This window comes from Bufo bufo, chromosome 10 (assembly GCF_905171765.1).
Source record: "Bufo bufo chromosome 10, aBufBuf1.1, whole genome shotgun sequence".
Taxonomy (NCBI): Eukaryota; Metazoa; Chordata; class Amphibia; order Anura; family Bufonidae; genus Bufo; species Bufo bufo.
Genome location: NC_053398.1, coordinates 1,486,806 through 1,510,545, shown reverse-complemented (window position 1 = coordinate 1,510,545; position 23,740 = coordinate 1,486,806). Strand labels below are relative to the sequence as shown.

The 23,740-nt window shown below is 54.6% G+C and overlaps 1 protein-coding gene across 2 annotated transcripts in view; it reads right to left on the bottom strand.

Annotated features, from left to right (window-relative positions):
* Positions 1-16,584, bottom strand: part of AMPD3 (adenosine monophosphate deaminase 3) — a 65,753-nt gene extending 49,169 nt beyond the window's left edge. The window contains exon 1 of one of the 2 annotated variants that reach the window (XM_040410368.1): positions 16,428-16,584. Coding sequence is in view for 1 of the 2 variants with exons in the window: in XM_040410369.1 (XP_040266303.1) it covers positions 1,787-1,808 (22 nt within the window). In the remaining variant the exon portion in view is untranslated. Of the gene's footprint in view, positions 1-1,786; positions 2,614-16,427 lie in introns of those variants that run through there. The other variant, XM_040410369.1, reaches the window with a different exon arrangement.
* Between the last annotated feature and the right edge of the window lie 7,156 nt (positions 16,585-23,740).

Here is a 23,740-nt window from a genome sequence, read left to right as displayed (position 1 = left end):
TATGAGGAGTCAACGTCCAAAGGGGAGTCAATATCATACAAAAGAGCCAAAATGGGTCAACTCAAGAGTCATACAAAGGGTCAATGTCATAGAGGAAGGAGACATCATATGAGGGGTCAATATGATACAAACGGCCAACGTATGAGAAGGGGTCAGGATCATACAAGAAGACATTATACGAGGAGTCAATATCATACAAGGAGTCAATGTCATAGAGGAAGGAGACATCATACGAGGGGTCAATATGATACAAACGGCCAACGTATGAGAAGGGGTCAGGATCATACAAGAAGACATTATACGAGGAGTCAATATCATACAAGGAGTCAATATGACACAGTACAACAGAACAGAGTACCTGTTCAGCATAGTATACAATGAGGTGTGATATCACCAGCACAGATCCACCGCACCATGGCACCGACTGGTTCAACTGGTTTCAGTTTTTCCTTTTCATCCATTATGTACGTGGCACCATTTATAACATGAATGATGAGATTATGTAATACTATGGGACGCAGTGGCCCCTGACCTTCTGGTCCTCATGTGTATGGACAAATATGGCCGCCGGTGTTTATGTCGAACTTGGAAAATGAACATTAGTATAGCTGAGGAAGGGCCATGTGGAAGGTCAGAGGGAGCCCAATGGCCGCCAAACGGGCGTCCAGACCTAAACTGGAAAAATAAACTGCATCATGGGAACCTTAATGCTTTGCGGGAACGAGACATCATGTAGCATCTCTTGAAGTCATTTTGAGACCATAATATATAAAGTAGACATAGGGGGTAAGGACTGTGCAAATGCATCAACTCCATGGACTCCGTGTGCGGCTGCCGGGGGCACTTCTGACTCAGTGCTGCCCCCCAGTGCTCAGCTCTCGTCCAGTTCGACATCCCTACAGCATATGTGTCAGTGCACTGGTGACATCACCAACGTGTTCCATTTAAACCAATCACCATCTTTCTCAATAATATTAGCCACGCCCATAAAATGTCTGCCTCCACTGTACACAGTCAGCAGACAGAGGTTTATGTGGCGGTGCAGTATAATTAGCAAACAAAATACTGTCATACTCCGTCCCATCGTATTTCGCAGAGGCGTACAGGGGGTATGGGATCAAAGTGGCCAAAAGCTCCGGCTGCCAGCTCCTCCACTCTAATGTCACGTTTATGCACTTTAAACGTGGCCGCAAATAGCTGTCGTAAATGCGTGGTCATGTGACACGGGCCCTACAGACCCCCAGCCACGGGTGAACAGGTCCTGCATACAGCTTTGGCATTTACACTGTGCAACAACTTCAGGGAAAAAAGTGACAACCAACATGGAAGACACAGAGGACGGTGCGGGCAGTGACGGGCACTCAGCCCCCTGACTATAATAAGCAGCTGCCCTTATCTCCGAGGCCGCAGAGTATTGCTGCACGCCACGATTACCACACGCCGTGACTTGCTGTTTACATGAGATGTGAAGGAGAAGAGATCAGTTACCAAACAGGAACACAACAACTTACCAGGAAACTATTCAAGTGTCAAAATATCAATTTCAGGAAGCAAATGGGGAAGCAGAAGTTCTACAAGGTGCCAATTGCATCAAATTCATCCCAAAATACTCATGAAGGCAAAGAAAGCAGAATCTATATACACACTGCACTGTATAAAGCCCCTGTAAAGATAATGGGGGAATGTTATTGTTTACTATAAAGCAAATCTGAAACCAGAGTGGAAAAAACTAAGAATAATAATATCCAAATAAATAGTAATATAATGTGAAAAACAATGTACTTACCTACTGCTCCAGGAACTGCCATGGGTCCTGCACAAAGGCCACTTAGCCCAGATGATTGCGTCCAGACTTATTTTATTGACAGTTGCTGAGCCCAGAGTTTGGAGACGCCAAAACTTGTAAATTAGTCCTACTGGTCCTCCTTGTCCTCAGTAGGTAGACTAGTCCTATTATAGGACCTTCTGTTCTAAAGTCAATGGAGCCTAGTCCTGTGGAACCTGGCTCTTGTATACCATAGGTCTATGGGGCCTAAGTCTTTCTCCACAGTAAGTGAGATCCAGTCCTATAGGACTGCCTCATCCAGAGTAGATGACCTCAGCCCTATGGTACCGGTCCTGGTCCACACTAGATGAGCTCTGTCCTGAGAGATCTAAGTCCTGGTATACAGCAGACAAGCTGAGTCCTAAGGCACCTAAGTTCTGGTCCTCAGTGGATGAGCTCAGTCTTCAGGGAACTTCCCGTGGTCCACAGAAGATTAGCTCAGTCTCAAGGGACCTACGTCCTGGTCCACAGTAGATGGTCTCAGTCTGGAGGTACCTAAGTCCTGGTCTCCAGTGGGTAAGTGTTCCGTCTTTGAGATGCTTGTCTGATGCTCTCCTTCCTCTCTCTCCTCCTGGTGTGAGCTCAGCTCCTTCTGCCGGGATGTTTTGATGAGAGACAACTATTGGAGATAGGTCATGCTGAGAAATATTTAGACAAAGAACAAGACTCCAAGGAGGAGGTCTGATGGTGATGACAGATTAACATCTCTTGCATCTCAGAAGGGAAGTATTTTTAGAGCAGATTATGGGTCTGTTATTGCTCCTCCGGTAGCTCTACTGTACTGTGTTTTTATAAGTCACCGCCATACGTCACCGGGGAGGTAGAGACACCTGTTTAGCATAAGTGTCACATTGGATCACATGTCACAACACAGCTGCATTGTCCAGATGACTCTCGTCTGACTCAGGGAGCGAGTGCGGGATGTCACAGAGCCCAGAATGCACTTCAAGAACAGAAAAACCCATGTAGAAAACAGTGACCGCAAAAAGGAACCGAGAACCCGAAATGTGACACAAAATGCAATATTCTAATCCAAAACACAAAGGAAATGTTTTTCTACAAGGTTCTTTTCAGGGCACAATTTTGTACTAAAAACATTTTGTCCTTGAATAATTGTGAAATTGAGATTTATTTTAAAAGTTATCACTTCATTCTAATTGTACTTACAAAGCAACAAACTTACTTCTTTATATATTTATGGACAAACTATACAAGAGCAGCATGGGAACAATGGCGCCGTTCACAGAAACAAGTGTCAATATAGAAAGCAAATATATGAAACCTAAATATCGGCCGTCTGGTGGCTGACCGCTGCATTCTTGGCCTAACCCCAAGTTGTATCAGAAACTGGTTATAACATGGTGTCAGTCAAAAAATCTGAATCCATGAACCCCTTTTTTACAGTAGGTCAATAAAGTCTATTTTGTGAAGCCTGGGGTGGATCTCCATGGGCTTGTGAAGAATAAATGTGCAGAGGCATAGAAAAGAAGATAGCGATGTCTAGATGGGGCCCTTCTGGGTGCGGGCTCATAATCCTGGCCTTGTTCACTTATATCTCCTCCTTTAGGACAGAAGGCCTTTGGGACCCTTGACAGCACCAGATAAAAGAATGGGGCCCCTAGCCCTATAGTGGCCCCACTGTGCACTCCTTGCTGCTCCTACAATGCACCCGTGATCCTATGTTACAAATGTGTTTGTAAACAAGACATGAGTTTGTTATTATGTCATTATTTGTTTTCAGTCACAGAACACATTCGGTGAAGTCAACGCATTTTACTGCATTTTTGGACAATGACAGACACAGTGTTTTACGCTCACACGAGGCCTTCACTCCTATAAAACGATGTTTTTCACAAAGGAAAGAATTTTTCCAAATTTCCATATTTGTGGATAAAAACATGGATGGATGTGTCCATTTTCTTCACCCCTTCTGCAGTTAGGTCTTAGGCTGCATCTGTCATTGATTTCATTAACTGCTCCTCCTTTATTGATGTCACTATTGAACTACCACTCCCAGCATCCCTTGTTTTCAGCCTCAGCCTAGGTGATGATTGAGGACTAGAGGCTGAGCATCAACCCTGAGCAGGGAGTTTTCTCTTGGGACTAGCACCTAGTATATGGGCTATAATCATAAAGGAGTGAGCCTCTACAGAGCCCATGTAACCGCCAATATGTGCTCTCACTGAGTGGCTTGCAACTAGAACGTGTACTGTGCCTTTAAGAGACTGGTGAGCGCGTGTTTATGGGGTGTTCTCAGACTACCTCCTGTGAAGGGCACTGTCTAGATTTGTACAGTAAAAGTTTTCTCTGCTGCAAGAAAAGACGAGTCTCTGCCTGTCTATGCCATCAAAGGAAGCCCTAAGGTGCCCGCCAGAGACTCTGCCCTGAATAAAGTCAGTATAAAACTGAGTCTGCTTATATAGAACCTACCAGTAGCCATCTGGCTCCAGGAGAAGTATATGGTGGGCTCAGCATGCATGTTGGTACTTGCATCCCTGGATCCGATGAAAGCTGTAATGGCACCGGACGGGGTTACAAGCAAAGTGTACTTGGCTTGCACGCTGACCTGCATTCCCTGGACTTTGTGTGGCTGTCATGGCCCATAAACAGGTAGGAACTAGTATTAGGGACCACTCCATAGAGGCGACCTTGACGCGGTGAGTGGCTTATTACGCTTTGGCCAAAATGTACACCAATGCCTCATCCAGCATGGAGGCAGGGCAGAGTGCTGGATGTAGTGTGCGATCACATTTGTGTCTTTTTCTTTGTATATGTATTTCGCCATAGTGATGTGCACCTACATATAGGGTTGTGCTGATTGAATCCCCCACATTTGCCCTGCATAAAGTATGTCTCTGCATGATGAGAGCAAAGAGACAGCTCTCCTACTGTCACTGACTGCCAGGGAGAGCTGGAAGAGAGAGGAGCGGAGACGCAGAAGGAGCTGCTGTATGAGAACTAACATGGCCGACAGTGGTGGATGGCAGAGGGCTCCTGCCTGCTCCAGAAACTGAAATCAGAGGAAGTCAGAAGAAGAGACTGCACAGGAGGGAGAGACTGCACACAGCGACTGCACAGGAAGAAGAGACTGCGCAGGAGGGGGAGACTGCACACAGCGACTGCACAGGAATAAGAGACTGCACACAGCGACTGCACAGGAGGGAGAGACTGCGCAGGAGGGAGAGACTGCACACAGCTACTGCACAGGAGGAAGAGACTGCACACAGGGACTGCTCAGGAGGGAGAGACTGCGCAGGAGGGAGAGACTGCACACAGCGACTGCACAGGAAGAAGAGACTGCACACAGCGACTGCACAGGAGGAAGAGACTGCACACAGGGACTGCTCAGGAGGGAGAGACTGCACACAGCGACTGCACAGGAAGAAGAGACTGCACACAGGGACTGCACAGGAAGAAGAGACTGCACACAGTGACTGCACAGGAGGAAGAGACTGCGCAGGAGGGAGAGACTAAACACAGCGACTGCACAGGAAGAAGAGACTGCGCAGGAGGGGGAGACTGCACACAGCGACTGCACAGGAAGAAGAGACTGCACACAGCGACTGCACAGGAGGGAGAGACTGCGCAGGAGGGAGAGACTGCGCAGGAGGGAGAGACTGCGCAGGAGGGAGAGACTGCACACAGCTACTGCACAGGAGGAAGAGACTGCACACAGGGACTGCTCAGGAGGGAGAGACTGCGCAGGAGGGAGAGACTGCACACAGCGACTGCACAGGAAGAAGAGACTGCACACAGCGACTGCACAGGAGGAAGAGACTGCACACAGGGACTGCTCAGGAGGGAGAGACTGCACACAGCGACTGCACAGGAAGAAGAGACTGCACACAGGGACTGCACAGGAAGAAGAGACTGCACACAGCGACTGCTCAGGAGAAAGAGACTGCACACAGGGACTGCTCAGGAAGAAGAGACTGCGCAGGAGGGTGAGACTGCACACAGCGACTGCACAGGAAGAAGAGACTGCACACAGCGACTGCACAGGAGGGAGAGACTGCGCAGGAGGGAGAGACTGCACACAGCTACTGCACAGGAGGAAGAGACTGCACACAGCGACTGCACAGGAGGGAGAGACTGCGCAGGAGGGGGAGACTGCACACAGCGACTGCACAGGAAGAAGAGACTGCACACAATGACTGCACAGGAGGGAGAGACTGCGCAGGAGGGGGAGACTGCACACAGCGACTGCACAGGAAGAAGAGACTGCACACAGCGACTGCACAGGAAGAAAAGACTGCGCAGGAGGGGGAGACTGCACACAGCGACTGCACAGGAAGAAGAGACTGCACACAGCGACTGCACAGGAGGGAGAGACTGCGCAGGAGGGAGAGACTGCACACAGCGACTGCACAGGAGGGAGAGACTGCACACAGCGACTGCACAGGAAGAAGAGACTGCACACAGCGACTGCACAGGAAGAAAAGACTGCGCAGGAGGGAGAGACTGCACACAGCGACTGCACAGGAAGAAGAGACTGCACACAGCGACTGCACAGGAGGGAGAGACTGCGCAGGAGGGGGAGACTGCACAAAGCGACTGCACAGAAAGAAGAGACTGCACACAATGACTGCACAGGAGGGAGAGACTGCGCAGGAGGGGGAGACTGCACACAGCGACTGCACAGGAAGAAGAGACTGCACACAGCGACTGCACAGGAAGAAAAGACTGCGCAGGAGGGGGAGACTGCACACAGCGACTGCACAGGAAGAAGAGACTGCACACAGCGACTGCACAGGAGGGAGAGACTGCACAGGAGGGGGAGACTGCACACAGCGACTGCACAGGAAGAAGAGACTGCACACAGCGACTGCACAGGAAGAAAAGACTGCGCAGGAGGGAGAGACTGCACACAGCGACTGCACAGGAAGAAGAGACTGCACACAGCAACTGCACAGGAAGAAAAGACTGCGCAGGAGGGAGAGACTGCACACAGCGACTGCACAGGAAGAAGAGACTGCACACAGCGGCTGCACAAGAAGAAGAGACTGCACACAGCGACTGCAAAGGAGGGAGAGACTGCGCAGGAGGGAGAGACTGCACACAGCGACTGCACAGGAAGAAGAGACTGCACACAGCGACTGCACAGGAAGAAGAGACTGCGCAGGAGGGAGAGACTGCATACAGCGACTGCACAGGAAGAAGAGACTGCACACAGCGACTGCACAGGAGGGAGAGACTGCGCAGGAGGGGGAGACTGCACACAGCGACTGCACAGGAAGAAGAGACTGCACACAGCGACTGCACAGGAAGAAGAGACTGCGCAGGAGGGAGAGACTGCACACAGCGACTGCACAGGAAGAAGAGACTGCACACAGCGACTGCACAGGAAGAAGAGACTGCGCAGGAGGGAGAGACTGCATACAGTGACTGCACAGGAAGAAGAGACTGCACACAGCGACTGCACAGGAAGAAGAGACTGCGCAGGAGGGAGAGACTGCATACAGTGACTGCACAGGAAGAAGAGACTGCACACAGCGACTGCACAGTAGGGAGAGACTGCACACAGCGACTGCACAGGAAGAAGAGACTGCACACAGCGACTGCACAGGAAGAAGAGACTGCACACAATGACTGCACAGGAGGGAGAGACTGCGCAGGAGGGGGAGACTGCACACAGCGACTGAACAGGAAGAAGAGACTGCACACAGCGACTGCACAGGAAGAAGAGACTGCACACAGCGACTGCACAGGAAAAAGAGACTGCGCAGGAGGGAGAGACTGCACACAGCGACATCACAGGAAGAAGAGACTGCACACAGCGACTGCACAGGAAGAAGAGACTGCACACAGCGACTGCACAGGAGGGAGAGACTGCGCAGGAGGGAGAGACTGCACACAGCGACTGCACAGGAAGAAGAGACTGCACACAGTGACTGCACAGGAAGAAGAGACTGCGCAGGAGGGAGAGACTGCACACAGCGACATCACAGGAAGAAGAGACTGCACACAGCGACTGCACAGGAAGAAGAGACTGCACACAGCGACTGCACAGGAGGGAGAGACTGCACACAGCGACTGCACAGGAAGAAGAGACTGCACACAGCGACTGCACAGGAAGAAGAGACTGCGCAGGAGGGAGAGACTGCACACAGCGACTGCACAGGAAGAAGAGACTGCACACAGCGACTGCACAGGAAGAAGAGACTGCGCAGGAGGGAGAGACTGCACACACCGACTGCACAGGAAGAAGAGACTGCACACAGCGACTGCACAGGAAGAAGAGACTGCGCAGGAGGGAGAGACTGCATACAGCGACTGCACAGGAAGAAGAGACTGCACACAGCGACTGCACAGGAAGAAGAGACTGCACACAGCGACTGCACAGGAAGAAGAGACTGCGCAGGAGGGAGAGACTGCATACAGTGACTGCACAGGAAGAAGAGACTGCACACAGCGACTGCACAGGAAGAAGAGACTGCGCAGGAGGGAGAGACTGCATACAGTGACTGCACAGGAAGAAGAGACTGCACACAGCGACTGCACAGTAGGGAGAGACTGCACACAGCGACTGCACAGGAAGAAGAGACTGCACACAGCGACTACACAGGAAGAAGAGACTGCGCAGGAGGGAGAGACTGCACACAGCGACTGCACAGGAAGAAGAGACTGCACACAATGACTGCACAGGAGGGAGAGACTGCGCAGGAGGGGGAGACTGCACACAGCGACTGAACAGGAAGAAGAGACTGCACACAGCGACTGCACAGGAAGAAGAGACTGCACACAGCGACTGCACAGGAAAAAGAGACTGCGCAGGAGGGAGAGACTGCACACAGCGACATCACAGGAAGAAGAGACTGCACACAGCGACTGCACAGGAAGAAGAGACTGCACACAGCGACTGCACAGGAGGGAGAGACTGCGCAGGAGGGAGAGACTGCACACAGCGACTGCACAGGAAGAAGAGACTGCACACAGCGACTGCACAGGAAGAAGAGACTGCGCAGGAGGGAGAGACTGCACACAGCGACAGCACAGGAAGAAGAGACTGCACACAGCGACTGCACAGGAAGAAGAGACTGCACACAGCGACTGCACAGGAGGGAGAGACTGCACACAGCGACTGCACAGGAAGAAGAGACTGCACACAGCGACTGCACAGGAAGAAGAGACTGCGCAGGAGGGAGAGACTGCACACAGCGACTGCACAGGAAGAAGAGACTGCACACAGCGACTGCACAGGAAGAAGAGACTGCGCAGGAGGGAGAGACTGCACACAGCGACTGCACAGGAAGAAGAGACTGCACACAGCGACTGCACAGGAAGAAGAGACTGCGCAGGAGGGAGAGACTGCATACAGCGACTGCACAGGAAGAAGAGACTGCACACAGCGACTGCACAGGAAGAAGAGACTGCACACAGCAACTGCACAGGAGGGAGAGACTGCACACAGCGACTGCACAGGAAGAAGAGACTGCACACAGCGACTGCACAGGAAGAAGAGACTGCACACAGCGACTGCACAGGAAGAAGAGACTGCACACAGCGACTGCACAGGAAGAAAAGACTGCGCAGGAGGGAGAGACTGCACACAGCGACTGCACAGGAAGAAGAGACTGCACACAGCGACTGCACAGGAAGAAAAGACTGTGCAGGAGGGAGAGACTGCACACAGCGACTGCACAGGAAGAAGAGACTGCACAAAGCGACTGCACAGGAAGGGAGAGACTACGCAGGAGGGAGAGACTGCACACAGCGACTGCACAGGAAGAAGAGACTGCACACAGCGACTGCACAGGAAGAAGAGACTGCGCAGGAGGGAGAGACTGCACACAGCGACTGCACAGGAAGAAGAGACTGCGCAGGAGGGAGAGACTGCATACAGCGACTGCACAGGAAGAAGAGACTGCACACAGCGACTGCACAGGAGGGAGAGACTGCGCAGGAGGGAGAGACTGCACACAGCGACTCCACAGGAAGAAGAGACTGCACAGGAAGAAGAAACTGCGCAGGAGGGAGAGACTGCACACAGCGACTGCACAGGAAGAAGAGACTGCACACAGCGACTGCACAGGAAGAAAAGACTGCGCAGGAGGGAGAGACTGCACACAGCGACTGCACAGGAAGAAGAGACTGCACACAGCGACTGCACAGGAGGGAGAGACTGCGCAGGAGGGAGAGACTGCACAAAGCGACTGCACAGGAAGAAGAGACTGCACACAGCGACTGCACAGGAAGAAGAGACTGTGCAGGAGGGAGAGACTGCACACAGCGACTGCACAGGAAGAAGAGACTGCACACAGCGACTGCACAGGAAGAAGAGACTGCACACAGCGACTGCACAGGAAGAAGAGACTGCGCAGGAGGGAGAGACTGCACACAGCGACTGCACAGGAAGAAGAGACTGCACACAGCGACTACACAAGAAGAAGAGACTGCGCAGGAGGGTGAGACTGCATACAGCGACTGCACAGGAGGAAGAGACTGCACAGAAGGGAGAGACTGCGCAGGAGGGAGAGACTGCACACAGCGACTGCACAGGAAGAAGAGACTGCACACAGCGACTGCACAGGAAGAAGAGACTGCACACAGCGGCTGCACAAGAAGAAGAGACTGCACACAGCGACTGCAAAGGAGGGAGAGACTGCGCAGGAGGGAGAGACTGCACACAGCGACTGCACAGGAAGAAGAGACTGCACACAGCGACTGCACAGGAAGAAGAGACTGCGCAGGAGGGAGAGACTGCATACAGCGACTGCACAGGAAGAAGAGACTGCACACAGCGACTGCACAGGAGGGAGAGACTGCGCAGGAGGGGGAGACTGCACACAGCGACTGCACAGGAAGAAGAGACTGCACACAGCGACTGCACAGGAAGAAGAGACTGCGCAGGAGGGAGAGACTGCACACAGCGACTGCACAGGAATTAGAGACTGCACACAGCGACTGCACAGGAAGAAGAGACTGCGCAGGAGGGAGAGACTGCATACAGTGACTGCACAGGAAGAAGAGACTGCACACAGCGACTGCACAGGAAGAAGAGACTGCGCAGGAGGGAGAGACTGCATACAGTGACTGCACAGGAAGAAGAGACTGCACACAGCGACTGCACAGTAGGGAGAGACTGCACACAGCGACTGCACAGGAAGAAGAGACTGCACACAGCGACTGCACAGGAAGAAGAGACTGCGCAGGAGGGAGAGACTGCACACAGCGACTGCACAGGAAGAAGAGACTGCACACAATGACTGCACAGGAGGGAGAGACTGCACACAGCGACTGCACAGTAGGGAGAGACTGCACACAGCGACTGCACAGGAAGAAGAGACTGCACACAGCGACTGCACAGGAAGAAGAGACTGCGCAGGAGGGAGAGACTGCACACAGCGACTGCACAGGAAGAAGAGACTGCACACAGCGACTGAACAGGAAGAAGAGACTGCACACAGCGACTGCACAGGAAGAAGAGACTGCACACAGCGACTGCACAGGAAAAAGAGACTGCGCAGGAGGGAGAGACTGCACACAGCGACATCACAGGAAGAAGAGACTGCACACAGCGACTGCACAGGAAGAAGAGACTGCACACAGCGACTGCACAGGAGGGAGAGACTGCGCAGGAGGGAGAGACTGCACACAGCGACTGCACAGGAAGAAGAGACTGCACACAGTGACTGCACAGGAAGAAGAGACTGCGCAGGAGGGAGAGACTGCACACAGCGACATCACAGGAAGAAGAGACTGCACACAGCGACTGCACAGGAAGAAGAGTCTGCACACAGCGACTGCACAGGAAGAAGAGACTGCACACAGCGACTGCACAGGAGGGAGAGACTGCACACAGCGACTGCACAGGAAGAAGAGACTGCACACAGCGACTGCACAGGAAGAAGAGACTGCGCAGGAGGGAGAGACTGCACACAGCGACTGCACAGGAAGAAGAGACTGCACACAGCGACTGCACAGGAAGAAGAGACTGCGCAGGAGGGAGAGACTGCACACACCGACTGCACAGGAAGAAGAGACTGCACACAGCGACTGCACAGGAAGAAGAGACTGCGCAGGAGGGAGAGACTGCATACAGCGACTGCACAGGAAGAAGAGACTGCACACAGCGACTGCACAGGAAGAAGAGACTGCACACAGCGACTGCACAGGAAGAAGAGACTGCGCAGGAGGGAGAGACTGCATACAGTGACTGCACAGGAAGAAGAGACTGCACACAGCGACTGCACAGGAAGAAGAGACTGCGCAGGAGGGAGAGACTGCATACAGTGACTGCACAGGAAGAAGAGACTGCACACAGCGACTGCACAGTAGGGAGAGACTGCACACAGCGACTGCACAGGAAGAAGAGACTGCACACAGCGACTACACAGGAAGAAGAGACTGCGCAGGAGGGAGAGACTGCACACAGCGACTGCACAGGAAGAAGAGACTGCACACAATGACTGCACAGGAGGGAGAGACTGCGCAGGAGGGGGAGACTGCACACAGCGACTGAACAGGAAGAAGAGACTGCACACAGCGACTGCACAGGAAGAAGAGACTGCACACAGCGACTGCACAGGAAAAAGAGACTGCGCAGGAGGGAGAGACTGCACACAGCGACATCACAGGAAGAAGAGACTGCACACAGCGACTGCACAGGAAGAAGAGACTGCACACAGCGACTGCACAGGAGGGAGAGACTGCGCAGGAGGGAGAGACTGCACACAGCGACTGCACAGGAAGAAGAGACTGCACACAGCGACTGCACAGGAAGAAGAGACTGCGCAGGAGGGAGAGACTGCACACAGCGACATCACAGGAAGAAGAGACTGCACACAGCGACTGCACAGGAAGAAGAGACTGCACACAGCGACTGCACAGGAGGGAGAGACTGCACACAGCGACTGCACAGGAAGAAGAGACTGCACACAGCGACTGCACAGGAAGAAGAGACTGCGCAGGAGGGAGAGACTGCACACAGCGACTGCACAGGAAGAAGAGACTGCACACAGCGACTGCACAGGAAGAAGAGACTGCGCAGGAGGGAGAGACTGCACACAGCGACTGCACAGGAAGAAGAGACTGCACACAGCGACTGCACAGGAAGAAGAGACTGCGCAGGAGGGAGAGACTGCATACAGCGACTGCACAGGAAGAAGAGACTGCACACAGCGACTGCACAGGAAGAAGAGACTGCACACAGCGACTGCACAGGAGGGAGAGACTGCACACAGCGACTGCACAGGAAGAAGAGACTGCACACAGCGACTGCACAGGAAGAAGAGACTGCACACAGCGACTGCACACAGCGACTGCACAGGAAGAAGAGACTGCACACAGCGACTGCACAGGAAGAAAAGACTGTGCAGGAGGGAGAGACTGCACACAGCGACTGCACAGGAAGAAGAGACTGCACAAAGCGACTGCACAGGAAGGGAGAGACTACGCAGGAGGGAGAGACTGCACACAGCGACTGCACAGGAAGAAGAGACTGCACACAGCGACTGCACAGGAAGAAGAGACTGCGCAGGAGGGAGAGACTGCACACAGCGACTGCACAGGAAGAAGAGACTGCGCAGGAGGGAGAGACTGCATACAGCGACTGCACAGGAAGAAGAGACTGCACACAGCGACTGCACAGGAGGGAGAGACTGCGCAGGAGGGAGAGACTGCACACAGCGACTCCACAGGAAGAAGAGACTGCACAGGAAGAAGAAACTGCGCAGGAGGGAGAGACTGCACACAGCGACTGCACAGGAAGAAGAGACTGCACACAGCGACTGCACAGGAAGAAGAGACTGCACACAGCGACTGCACAGGAAGAAGAGACTGCGCAGGAGGGAGAGACTGCACACAGCGACTGCACAGGAAGAAGAGACTGCACACAGCGACTACACAAGAAGAAGAGACTGCGCAGGAGGGTGAGACTGCATACAGCGACTGCACAGGAGGAAGAGACTGCACAGAAGGGAGAGACTGCGCAGGAGGGAGAGACTGCACACAGCGACTGCACAGGAAGAAGAGACTGCACACAGTGACTGCACAGGAAGAAGAGACTGCACACAGCGACTGCACAGGAAGAAGAGACTGCGCAGGAGGGAGAGACTGCACACAGCGACTGCACAGGAAGAAGAGACTGCACACAGCGACTACACAAGAAGAAGAGACTGCGCAGGAGGGTGAGACTGCATACAGCGACTGCACAGGAGGAAGAGACTGCGCAGGAGGGAGAGACTGCACACAGCAACTGCACAGGAAGAAGAGACTGCACACAGCGACTGCACAGGAGGAAGAGACTGCATACAGTGATTGCACAGTAAGAAGAGACTGCACACAGCGACTGCACAAGAAGAAGAGACTGCGCAGGAGGGAGAGACTTCACACAGCGACTGCACAGGAAGAAGAGACTGCACACAGCGACTGCACAGGAGGAAGAGACTGCACAGAGTGACTGCACAGGAGGGAGAGACTGCACAGAGTGACTGCACAGGAGGGAGAGACTGCACACAGGGACTGCACAGGAAGAAGAGACTGCACACATCTCACGGATCTCAATACCGGAAAATATTAAAGCTAGTGTGAAAGTAGCCTTAGTATATAGGCGTATACCAGCTTAATAAATTATCCCCACAGTGTATATGGCATATACCAGAGAGGTGCAGTGTATACGGGTGCAGTGTATACGGCATATACCAGAGAGGTGCAGTGTATACAGTGTATACCAGAGAGGTGCAGTGTATATAGCGTATACCAGAGAGGTGCAGTGTATATAGCATATACCAGAGAGGTGCAGTGTATACAGTGTATACCAGAGAGGTGCAGTGTATACAGCGTATACCAGAGAGGTGCAGTGTATACAGCGTATACCAGAGAGGTGCAGTGTATATAGCGTATACCAGAGAGGTGCAGTGTATATAGCGTATACCAGAGAGGTGCAGTGTATATAGCGTATACCAGAGAGGTGCAGTGTATGTAGCGTATACCAGAGAGGTGCAGTGTATATAGCGTATACCAGAGAGGTGCAGTGTATATAGCGTATACCAGAGAGGTGCAGTGTATATAGCGTATACCAGAGAGGTGCAGTGTATATAGCGTATACCAGAGAGGTGCAGTGTATATAGCGTATACCAGAGAGGTGCAGTGTATATAGCGTATACCAGAGAGGTGCAGTGTATATAGCGTATACCAGAGAGGTGCAGTGTATGTAGCGTATACCAGAGAGGTGCAGTGTATATAGCGTATACCAGAGAGGTGCAGTGTATATAGCGTATACCAGAGAGGTGCAGTGTATATAGCGTATACCAGAGAGGTGCAGTGTATATAGTTTATACCAGAGAGGTGCAGTGTATATAGCGTATACCAGAGAGGTGCAGTGTATATAGCGTATACCAGAGGTGCAGTGTATGTAGCGTATACCAGAGAGGTGCAGTGTATATAGAATATACCAGAGAGGTGCAGTGTATATAGCGTATACTAGAGAGGTGCAGTGTATATAGCGTATACCAGAGAGGTGCAGTGTATATAGCGTATACTAGAGAGGTGCAGTGTATATAGCGTATACCAGAGAGGTGCAGTGTATACAGCGTATACCAGAGAGGTGCAGTGTATATAGCGTATACCAGAGAGGTGCAGTGTATATAGCGTATACTAGAGAGGTGCAGTGTATATAGCGTATACCAGAGAGGTGCAGTGTATATAGCGTATACCAGAGAGGTGCAGTGTATACAGCGTATACCAGAGAGGTGCAGTGTATGTAGCGTATACCAGAGAGGTGCAGTGTATATAGAATATACCAGAGAGGTGCAGTGTATATAGCGTATACTAGAGAGGTGCAGTGTATATAGCGTATACCAGAGAGGTGCAGTGTATGTAGCGTATACTAGAGAGGTGCAGTGTATATAGCGTATACCAGAGAGGTGCAGTGTATACAGCGTATACCAGAGAGGTGCAGTGTATATAGCGTATACCAGAGGTGCAGTGTATATAGCGTATACCAGAGAGGTGCAGTGTATACAGCGTATACCAGAGAGGTGCAGTGTATATAGCGTATACCAGAGAGGTGCAGTGTATATAGCGTATACTAGAGAGGTGCAGTGTATATAGCGTATACCAGAGAGGTGCAGTGTATACAGCGTATACCAGAGAGGTGCAGTGTATGTAGCGTATACCAGAGAGGTGCAGTGTATATAGAATATACCAGAGAGGTGCAGTGTATATAGCGTATACTAGAGAGGTGCAGTGTATATAGCGTATACCAGAGAGGTGCAGTGTATGTAGCGTATACTAGAGAGGTGCAGTGTATATAGCGTATACCAGAGAGGTGCAGTGTATACAGCGTATACCAGAGAGGTGCAGTGTATATAGCGTATACCAGAGGTGCAGTGTATGTGCAGAGGACACAGGGGCACAGTCTGTGCTATACCAGGGAGTGGTGTGTCAGGTTGGGGTACTTTGCTGGCTGTATACAGGGCGGTGCACCGATATTATTACAATGATGGAGACTTTTACCAGTTTGCTCCAACCCTTATAACGATTCTCATACGGGGTTGACTCTCTGACCCCCCAAACAGACCCCAGACGTGAAGTGGTCGGAGCAGCACTGAGCACACACCCTACACAGAGGTCACAGACACTCACCCCTCGCCTGTCTTACCTGGGCTCCTCTCAGCGGTGGTCTCTGGTGCAGTAGATGAGGGCAGAGGCTTCTTCCTGGCTCTGGACTCTGCTACCTGCAGAGACGTCTGTCTGATTAGACCAGGAAACTTCTTGCAGCTCAGATCGCAGTCCCTCTGCTGGAAGAGAAACTCATTGTCCTCTATGTTCTCTGCCAGAAAACTCCCCATGTCAGCCCTGGGAAGGAGTCAAAGGAGAGCTAAATATGGAGGAGGACTAGATAGGGGCAGAAAGATGGGGACAGGGGGCAGGAGGACAGGAGAGGGGGCAGGGGGGCAGGAGAGAGGGCAGAAAGATGAGGGCAGGGGGCAGGAGAGCAGGAGAGAGGGCAGAAAGATGAGGGCGGGGGCAGGAGAGCAGGAGAGAGGGCAGAAGGATGGGGACAGGGGCCAGGAGGGCAGGAGAGGGGGCAGGAGAGAGGGCAGAAAGATGAGGGCAGGGGGCAGGAGAGGGGGCAGAAGGATGGGGACAGGAGCCAGGAGGGCAGGAGAGAGGGCAGAAAGATGAGGGCGGGGGCAGGAGAGCAGGAGAGAGGGCAGAAGGATGGGGACAGGGGCCAGGAGGGCAGGAGAGGGGGCAGGGGGGCAGGAGAGAGGGCAGAAAGATGGGGGCAGGAGAGCAGGAGAGGGGGCAGAAGGATGGGGACAGGGGCCAGGAGGACAGGAGAGGGGGCAGGGGGGCAGGAGAGAGGGCAGAAAGATGAGGGCGGGGGGCAGGAGAGGGGGCAGAAGGATGGGGACAGGAGGGCAGGAGAGGGGGCAGGGGGGCAGGAGAGATGGCAGAAAGATGAGGGCGGGGGGCAGGAGAGCAGGAGAGGGGGCAGAAGGATGGGGACAGGGGGCAGGAGGACTGGAGAGGAGGCAGAAGGATGGGGACAGGGGGCAGGAGGACTGGAGAGGGGGCAGAAAGATGTGGGCAGGAGGGCAGTAGAGGGGGCAGAAGGATGGGGGCAGGAGGGCAGGAGAGGGGGCAGGAGAGGGGGCAGAAAGATGGGGGCAGGAGAGCAGGAGAGGGGGCAGAAGGATGGGGACAGGGGCCAGGAGGACAGGAGAGGGGGCAGGGGGGCAGGAGAGAGGGCAGAAAGATGAGGGCAGGGGGCAGGAGAGCAGGAGAGGGGGCAGAAGGATGGGGACAGGGGCCAGGAGGACAGGAGAGGGGGCAGGGGGGCAGGAGAGAGGGCAGAAAGATGAGGGCGGGGGGCAGGAGAGGGGGCAGAAGGATGGGGACAGGAGGGCAGGAGAGGGGGCAGGGGGGCAGGAGAGATGGCAGAAAGATGAGGGCGGGGGGCAGGAGAGCAGGAGAGGGGGCAGAAGGATGGGGACAGGGGGCAGGAGGACTGGAGAGGAGGCAGAAGGATGGGGACAGGGGGCAGGAGGACTGGAGAGGGGGCAGAAAGATGTGGGCAGGAGGGCAGTAGAGGGGGCAGAAGGATGGGGGCAGGAGGGCAGGAGAGGGGGCAGAAGGATGGGGACAGGCGTCCAGAGTGCAGTAGAAGGGGCAGAAGGATGGGGACAGGGGTGCGGAGGACTGGAGTGTTGGAGAAGGGGCAGAAAGATGGGGATGGGGGGCAGGAGGACTGTAGAGGGGGCAGAAGGATGGGGTCAGGGGGTAGGAAAACTGGAGAGGGGGCAGAAAGATGGGGACAGGGGTCTGAAGTGCAGTAGAGGAGGAAGGAGAGGGGGCAGAAGAATGGGGACAGGGGTTCGGAGTACAGAAGTGTAGAAGAAGGGGCAGAAAGATGGATGTGGAGAGCAGGAGGACTGCAGAGAGGGTAGAAAGATGGGGAGAGGGGGTAGGAAAACTGGAGAGGGGCAGAAGGATGGGGACAGGGGGTAGGAAAACTGGAGAGGGGTAGAAGGATGGGGACAGGGGGTATGAAATTTGGAGAGGGGGTAGGAAAACTGGAGAGGGGCAGAAAGATGGGGACAGGGGTCCGGAGTGCAGTAGAGGAGGAAAGAGAGAGCGCAGGATGGAGGCAGGAGGACTGGAGAGTGGGACAGAAAGATGGGGACAGGGGTCAGAGTGCAGGAGAGGGGACAGAAGGATGGGGACAGGGGGTAGGAGGACTGGAAAGGGTACAGAAAGATGGGGGCAGGAGGGGGGCAAAAAGATGGGGACTAGGAGTAGGAGGACAGGGGTCCGGAGTGCAGTAGAAGGGGCAGAAGGATGGGACAGGGGTTCGAAGTGCAGGAGAGGGGACAGGAGTGTAGGAGAAGGGGCAGAAAGATGGGTGTGGGGGGCAGAAGGAATGGAGAGGGGGCAGAAGGATGGGGACAGGGGTAGGAAAACTGGAGAAGGGGCAGAGAAATGGGGAAAGGGGTCGGAGTGCAGAAGAGGGGACAGAAGGATGGGGACAGGGGGTAGGAGGACTGGAGAGGGGGCAGAAAGATGGGGGCGGGGGGCAGGAGGACTGGAGAGGAGACAGAAGGATGGGGACAGGGATCCGGAGTGCAGGAGATGGGACAGGGGGTAGGAGCACTGGAGGGGGCGCAGAAAGATGGGGACAGGGGGTAGAAGAACTGGAGAAGGGGCAGAAAGATGGGGACAGTGGTCCGGAGTACAGTAGAGGGGGCAGGATAGGGGTAAAAAGATGGGGACAGGGGTTCGGAGTGCAGGAGAGGGGGCAGAAAGATGGGGACAGGGGGTAGGAAGACTGGAGAGAGGGCAGAAAGATGGGGACAGGGGGTAGAATGACTGTAGAGGGGGCAGAAGGATGGGGGCAAGGGTCCGGACTGCAGGAGAGGGGTAAGAAAAATGGGGACAGGGGTTCAGAGTGCAGGAGAGGGGTCAGAAAAATGGGGACAGGGGTTCGGAGTGCAGGAGAGGGGGAAGAAGAATGGGGACTGGGGGTAGGAGGACTGGAGAGGGGGCAGAAAGATGGGGGCGGGGGGCAGGAGGACTGGAGAGGAGACAGAAGGATGGGGACAGGGATCCGGAGTGCAGGAGATGGGACAGGGGGTAGGAGCACTGGAGGGGGCGCAGAAAGATGGGGACAGGGGGTAGAAGAACTGGAGAAGGGGCAGAAAGATGGGGACAGTGGTCCGGAGTACAGTAGAGGGGGCAGGATAGGAGTAAAAAGATGGGGACAGGGGTTCGGAGTGCAGGAGAGGGGGCAGAAAGATGGGGACAGGGGGTAGGAAGACTGGAGAGAGGGCAGAAAGATGGGGACAGGGGGTAGAATGACTGTAGAGGGGGCAGAAGGATGGGGGCAAGGGTCCGGACTGCAGGAGAGGGGTAAGAAAAATGGGGACAGGGGTTCAGAGTGCAGGAGAGGGGTCAGAAAAATGGGGACAGGGGTTCGGAGTGCAGGAGAGGGGGAAGAAGAATGGGGACTGGGGGTAGGAGGACTGGAGAGGGGGCAGAAAGATGGGGCGGAGGTTCAGAGTGCAGGAGAGGGGTCAGAAAAATGGGGACAGGGGTTCGGAGTGCAGGAGAGGGGGAAGAAGAATGGGGACAGGGGGCAGGAGGACTGGAGAGGGGACAGAAGGATGAAGACAGAGGTCCGGAGTGCAGGAGAGGGGGTAGAAAGATGGGGACAAGGGTCGGAGTGCAGGAGAGGGGACAGAAAGATGGGGACAGGGGTCGGAGTGCAGGAGAGGGGACAGAAGGATGGGGACAGGGGGTAGGAGGACTGGAGAGAGAACAGAAGGATGGGTACAGGGGTCCGGACTGCAGGAGAGGGGGCGGAAAGATGGGGACAGGGGTTCAGAGTGCAGGAGTGGGGGCAGAAAAACAGGGACAGAGGTTCGGAGTGCAGGAGAGGGTGAAGAAGAATGGGGAAAGGAGGTAGAAGGACTGTAGTGGGGGCAGAATGATGGGGACAGGGGTTCAGAGTGCAGGAGAGGGGGCATAAAGATGGGGACACGGGTTCGGAGTGCAGGAGAGGGGGCAGAAAGATGGGGATAGGGGTTCGGAGTGCAGGAGAGAGGACAGAAGATTGGGGGACAGGGGGTAGGAGGACTGAAGAGGGGGCAGAAAGATGTGGAGGGCAGGAGGATTGGAGAGGGGGGCAGAAGGATGGAGATAGGGGTCTGGAGTGCAGTAGAGGGGGCAGAAGGATGGGGACAGGGGCCCAGAGTGCAGTAGAGGGGGCAGAAAGATGGGGATTGGGGGGTCAGACTGGAGAGGGGGCAGATAGATGGGGACAGGGGTCTGGTGTGCAGGAGTAGGGGCAGAAAGATGGGGACAGGAGGGGAGGCAGAAGGATGGGTACAAGGGTTAGGAGTGCAGGAGAGGGGCAGAAGGATGGGGACAGGGGGTAGGAGGACTGGAGAGGGAGCAGAAAGATGGGGGTGGGGGGCAGGAGGACTGGAGAGGGGGCAGAAAGATGAAGAAAGGGGGCAGGTTGAAGGGAGAGGGGGAAGAAGGATGGGGAGAGGGGAGCAGGAAGACGGAAGAGTATAGAAGGATGGAGACAGGGGGAAGGAGGAAGGGATAGTGGGGCAGAGGGTGAGGACGGGAAAAACAATGGGGACAGAGGGGCAGGAGGACAGAAGAGGGGGTAGAAGGATGGGGATAGAGGGAAAGGAGGATTCTGTAGAGGGGCGCATGGGGACAGGGACAAGGTCACAGGGGGCAAGGAAGGGGGAAATGGGATAGGGGGACAGAAAGATGAGAAGGCAGGAAGTCAGGAAGACAAGTGGATAGGAGGGCAAGAAGAGTTAGTTCAGGGGGAGAGGATATCAGAAAGACGGGATTAAAGGGGACAGGAGGTCATTAAAATAGGGAATCTGGGAGGCAGAAGGTCAGGGGGAGAGGGTGACAGGAAAACAGGAGGATAGGGGGCCAGGAAAACAGGGGGAAAGTGGGCCAGGAAACAGGGGGAGAAGGAGACAGGAAAACAGGAGGAGAGGGGGCAGGAAAACAGGGGGAGAGGGGGACAGGTAAAACAGGGAGAGAGGGGACAGGTAAACAGGGGGAGAGGGAGACAGGAAAATGGGGAGAGGAGGGACAGGAAAACAGGGGGAGAGGGGGACAGTAAAACAGGGGAAGAGGAGGGACAGAAAAACAGGGGGAGAGGGGGACAGGAAAACAGGGGGAGAGGGGGACAGGAAAACACGAGGAGAGGTGGGCAGGAAAACAGGGGGAGAGGAGGGACAGGAAAACAGGAGGAGAGGGGGGCAGGAAAACAGGGGAAGAGGAAGGCAGGAAAACAGGGGGAGAGGGGGGTAGTAAAACAGGGGGAGAGGGGGACAGGGAAATGGGAGAGGAGGACAGGAAAACAGGGGGAGAAGGGGACAGGGAAAAAGGGGGAGAGGGGGACAAGAAAACAGGGGGAGAGGGGGGAACAGGAAAACTGGGGGAGAGGGGGACAGGAAAATAGGAGTAGAGGAGGAACAGGAAAACAGGAGGAGAGGGGAAACAGGAAAACGGGGAGAGGGGGACAGGAAAACAGGAGGATAGGGAGGACAGGAAAACAGGAGGAGAGGGGGAACAGGAAAACAGGGGGAGAGGGGGACAGGAAAAAAGGGAAAGAGGAGGGACAGGAAAACAGGGGGAGAGGGGGACAGGAAAACAGGGGGAGAGGGGGACAGGAAAACACGAGGAGAGGTGGGCAGGAAAACACGAGGAGAGGTGGGCAGGAAAACATGAGGAGAGGTGGGCAGGAAAACAGGGGGAGAGGGGGATAGGAAAACGGGGAGAGGGGGACAGGAAAACATGAGGAGAGGGGTAAGGAAAACAGGGGGAGAGGAAGGACAGGAGGAGAGGAGGACAGGGAAGTGGGGAGAGGGGGAAGAAAAATAGGAGGAGAGAGGGAACAGGAAGACAGGAAGAGAGAAGGGGGCAGGGGGAGAGGGGGACAGGTAAACAGGGGGATTGGGGACAGGAAGGACAGGAAAACAGGAGGAGAGGGAGGACAGGAAAACAGGAGGAGAGGGAGGACAGGAAAACAGGAGGAGAGGGGAAACAGGAAAACGGGGAGAGGGGGACAGGAAAACAGGAGGAGAGGGAGGACAGGAAAACAGGAGGAGAGGGGGGACAGGAAAACAGTGGGAGGGGGGGACAAGAAAACAGGGGAAGCGGAGGGACAGGAAAACAGGGGGAGAGGGGGACAGGAAAACAGGGAGAGAGGGGAACAGGAAAACAGGGGGGGGGGGGAAAAACTAGGGGAGAGGGGGACAGGCAAACAGGGGGAGAGGGAGGACAGGAAAACGGGGATAGGGGGACAGGAAAACAGGGGAAGAGGGAGGCAGGAAAACAGGGGAAGAGGGGCATAGTTAAACAGGGGGAGAGGGGGACAGTAAAACAGCGGGAGAAAGGGATAGGAAAACAGGGGGAGAGGGGGACAGAAAAACAGGGGGAACAGGAAAACAGGGGTGGAGGGGGACAGGGAAACAGGGGGAGAGGTGGGAACAGGAAAACTGGGAGAGAGGGGGACAGGAAAACAGGGGGAGAGGAAGGACAGGAAAACAGGAAGAGAGGAGGACAGGGAAACAGGGGGAGAGGGGGGAAGAAAAATAGGAGGAGAGAGGGAACAGGAAGAGAGGAAGAGAGAGGGGGCAGGAAAACAGGGGAGAGGGGGACAGGTAAACAGGGGTAGAGGGGGACAGGTGACCAGGGGGAGAGGGGGACAGATAAACTGGGGGAGGAGGGGGACAGGAAAACAGGGGAAGAGGGGAACAGGAAAACAGGGGGGAGAGAGGCAGAGGAGATAGGGACAGGAAAACAGGGGCAGAGGGGGGTTGGAAAACAGGGGGAGAGGGGGAACAGGAAAACAGGAGGAGAGGGAGGACAGGAAAACAGGAGGACAGGAAAACAGGAGGAGAGGGAGGACAGGAAAACAGGAGGAGAGGGAGGACAGGAAAACAGGAGGAGAGGGAGGACAGGAAAACAGGAGGAGAGGGGAAACAGGAAAACGGGGAGAGGGGGACAGGAAAACAGGAGGAGAGGGGAACAGGAAAACAGTGGGAGGGGGGGACAGGAAAACAGGGGAAGAGGAGGGACAGGAAAATAGGGGGAGAGGGGGACAGGAAAACAGGGGGAACAGGGAGAGAGTGGGACAGGAAAACAGGGGGGGACAGGAAAACTAGGGGAGAGGGGGACAGGCAAACAGGGGGAGAGGGAGGACAGGAAAACGGGAAGAGGGGGACAGGAAAACAGGGGGAGAGGGAGGCAGGAAAACAGGGGGAGAGGGGGATAGTAAAACAGGGGGAGAGGGGGACAGGAAAACAGGGGGAGAGGGGGACAGGAAAAAAGGGAGAGAGGGGGCAATAAAACAGGGGGAGAGGGGGGAACAGGAAATCTGGGGGAGAGGGGGAACAGGAAAACAGGGGGAGAGGGGGAACAGGAAAA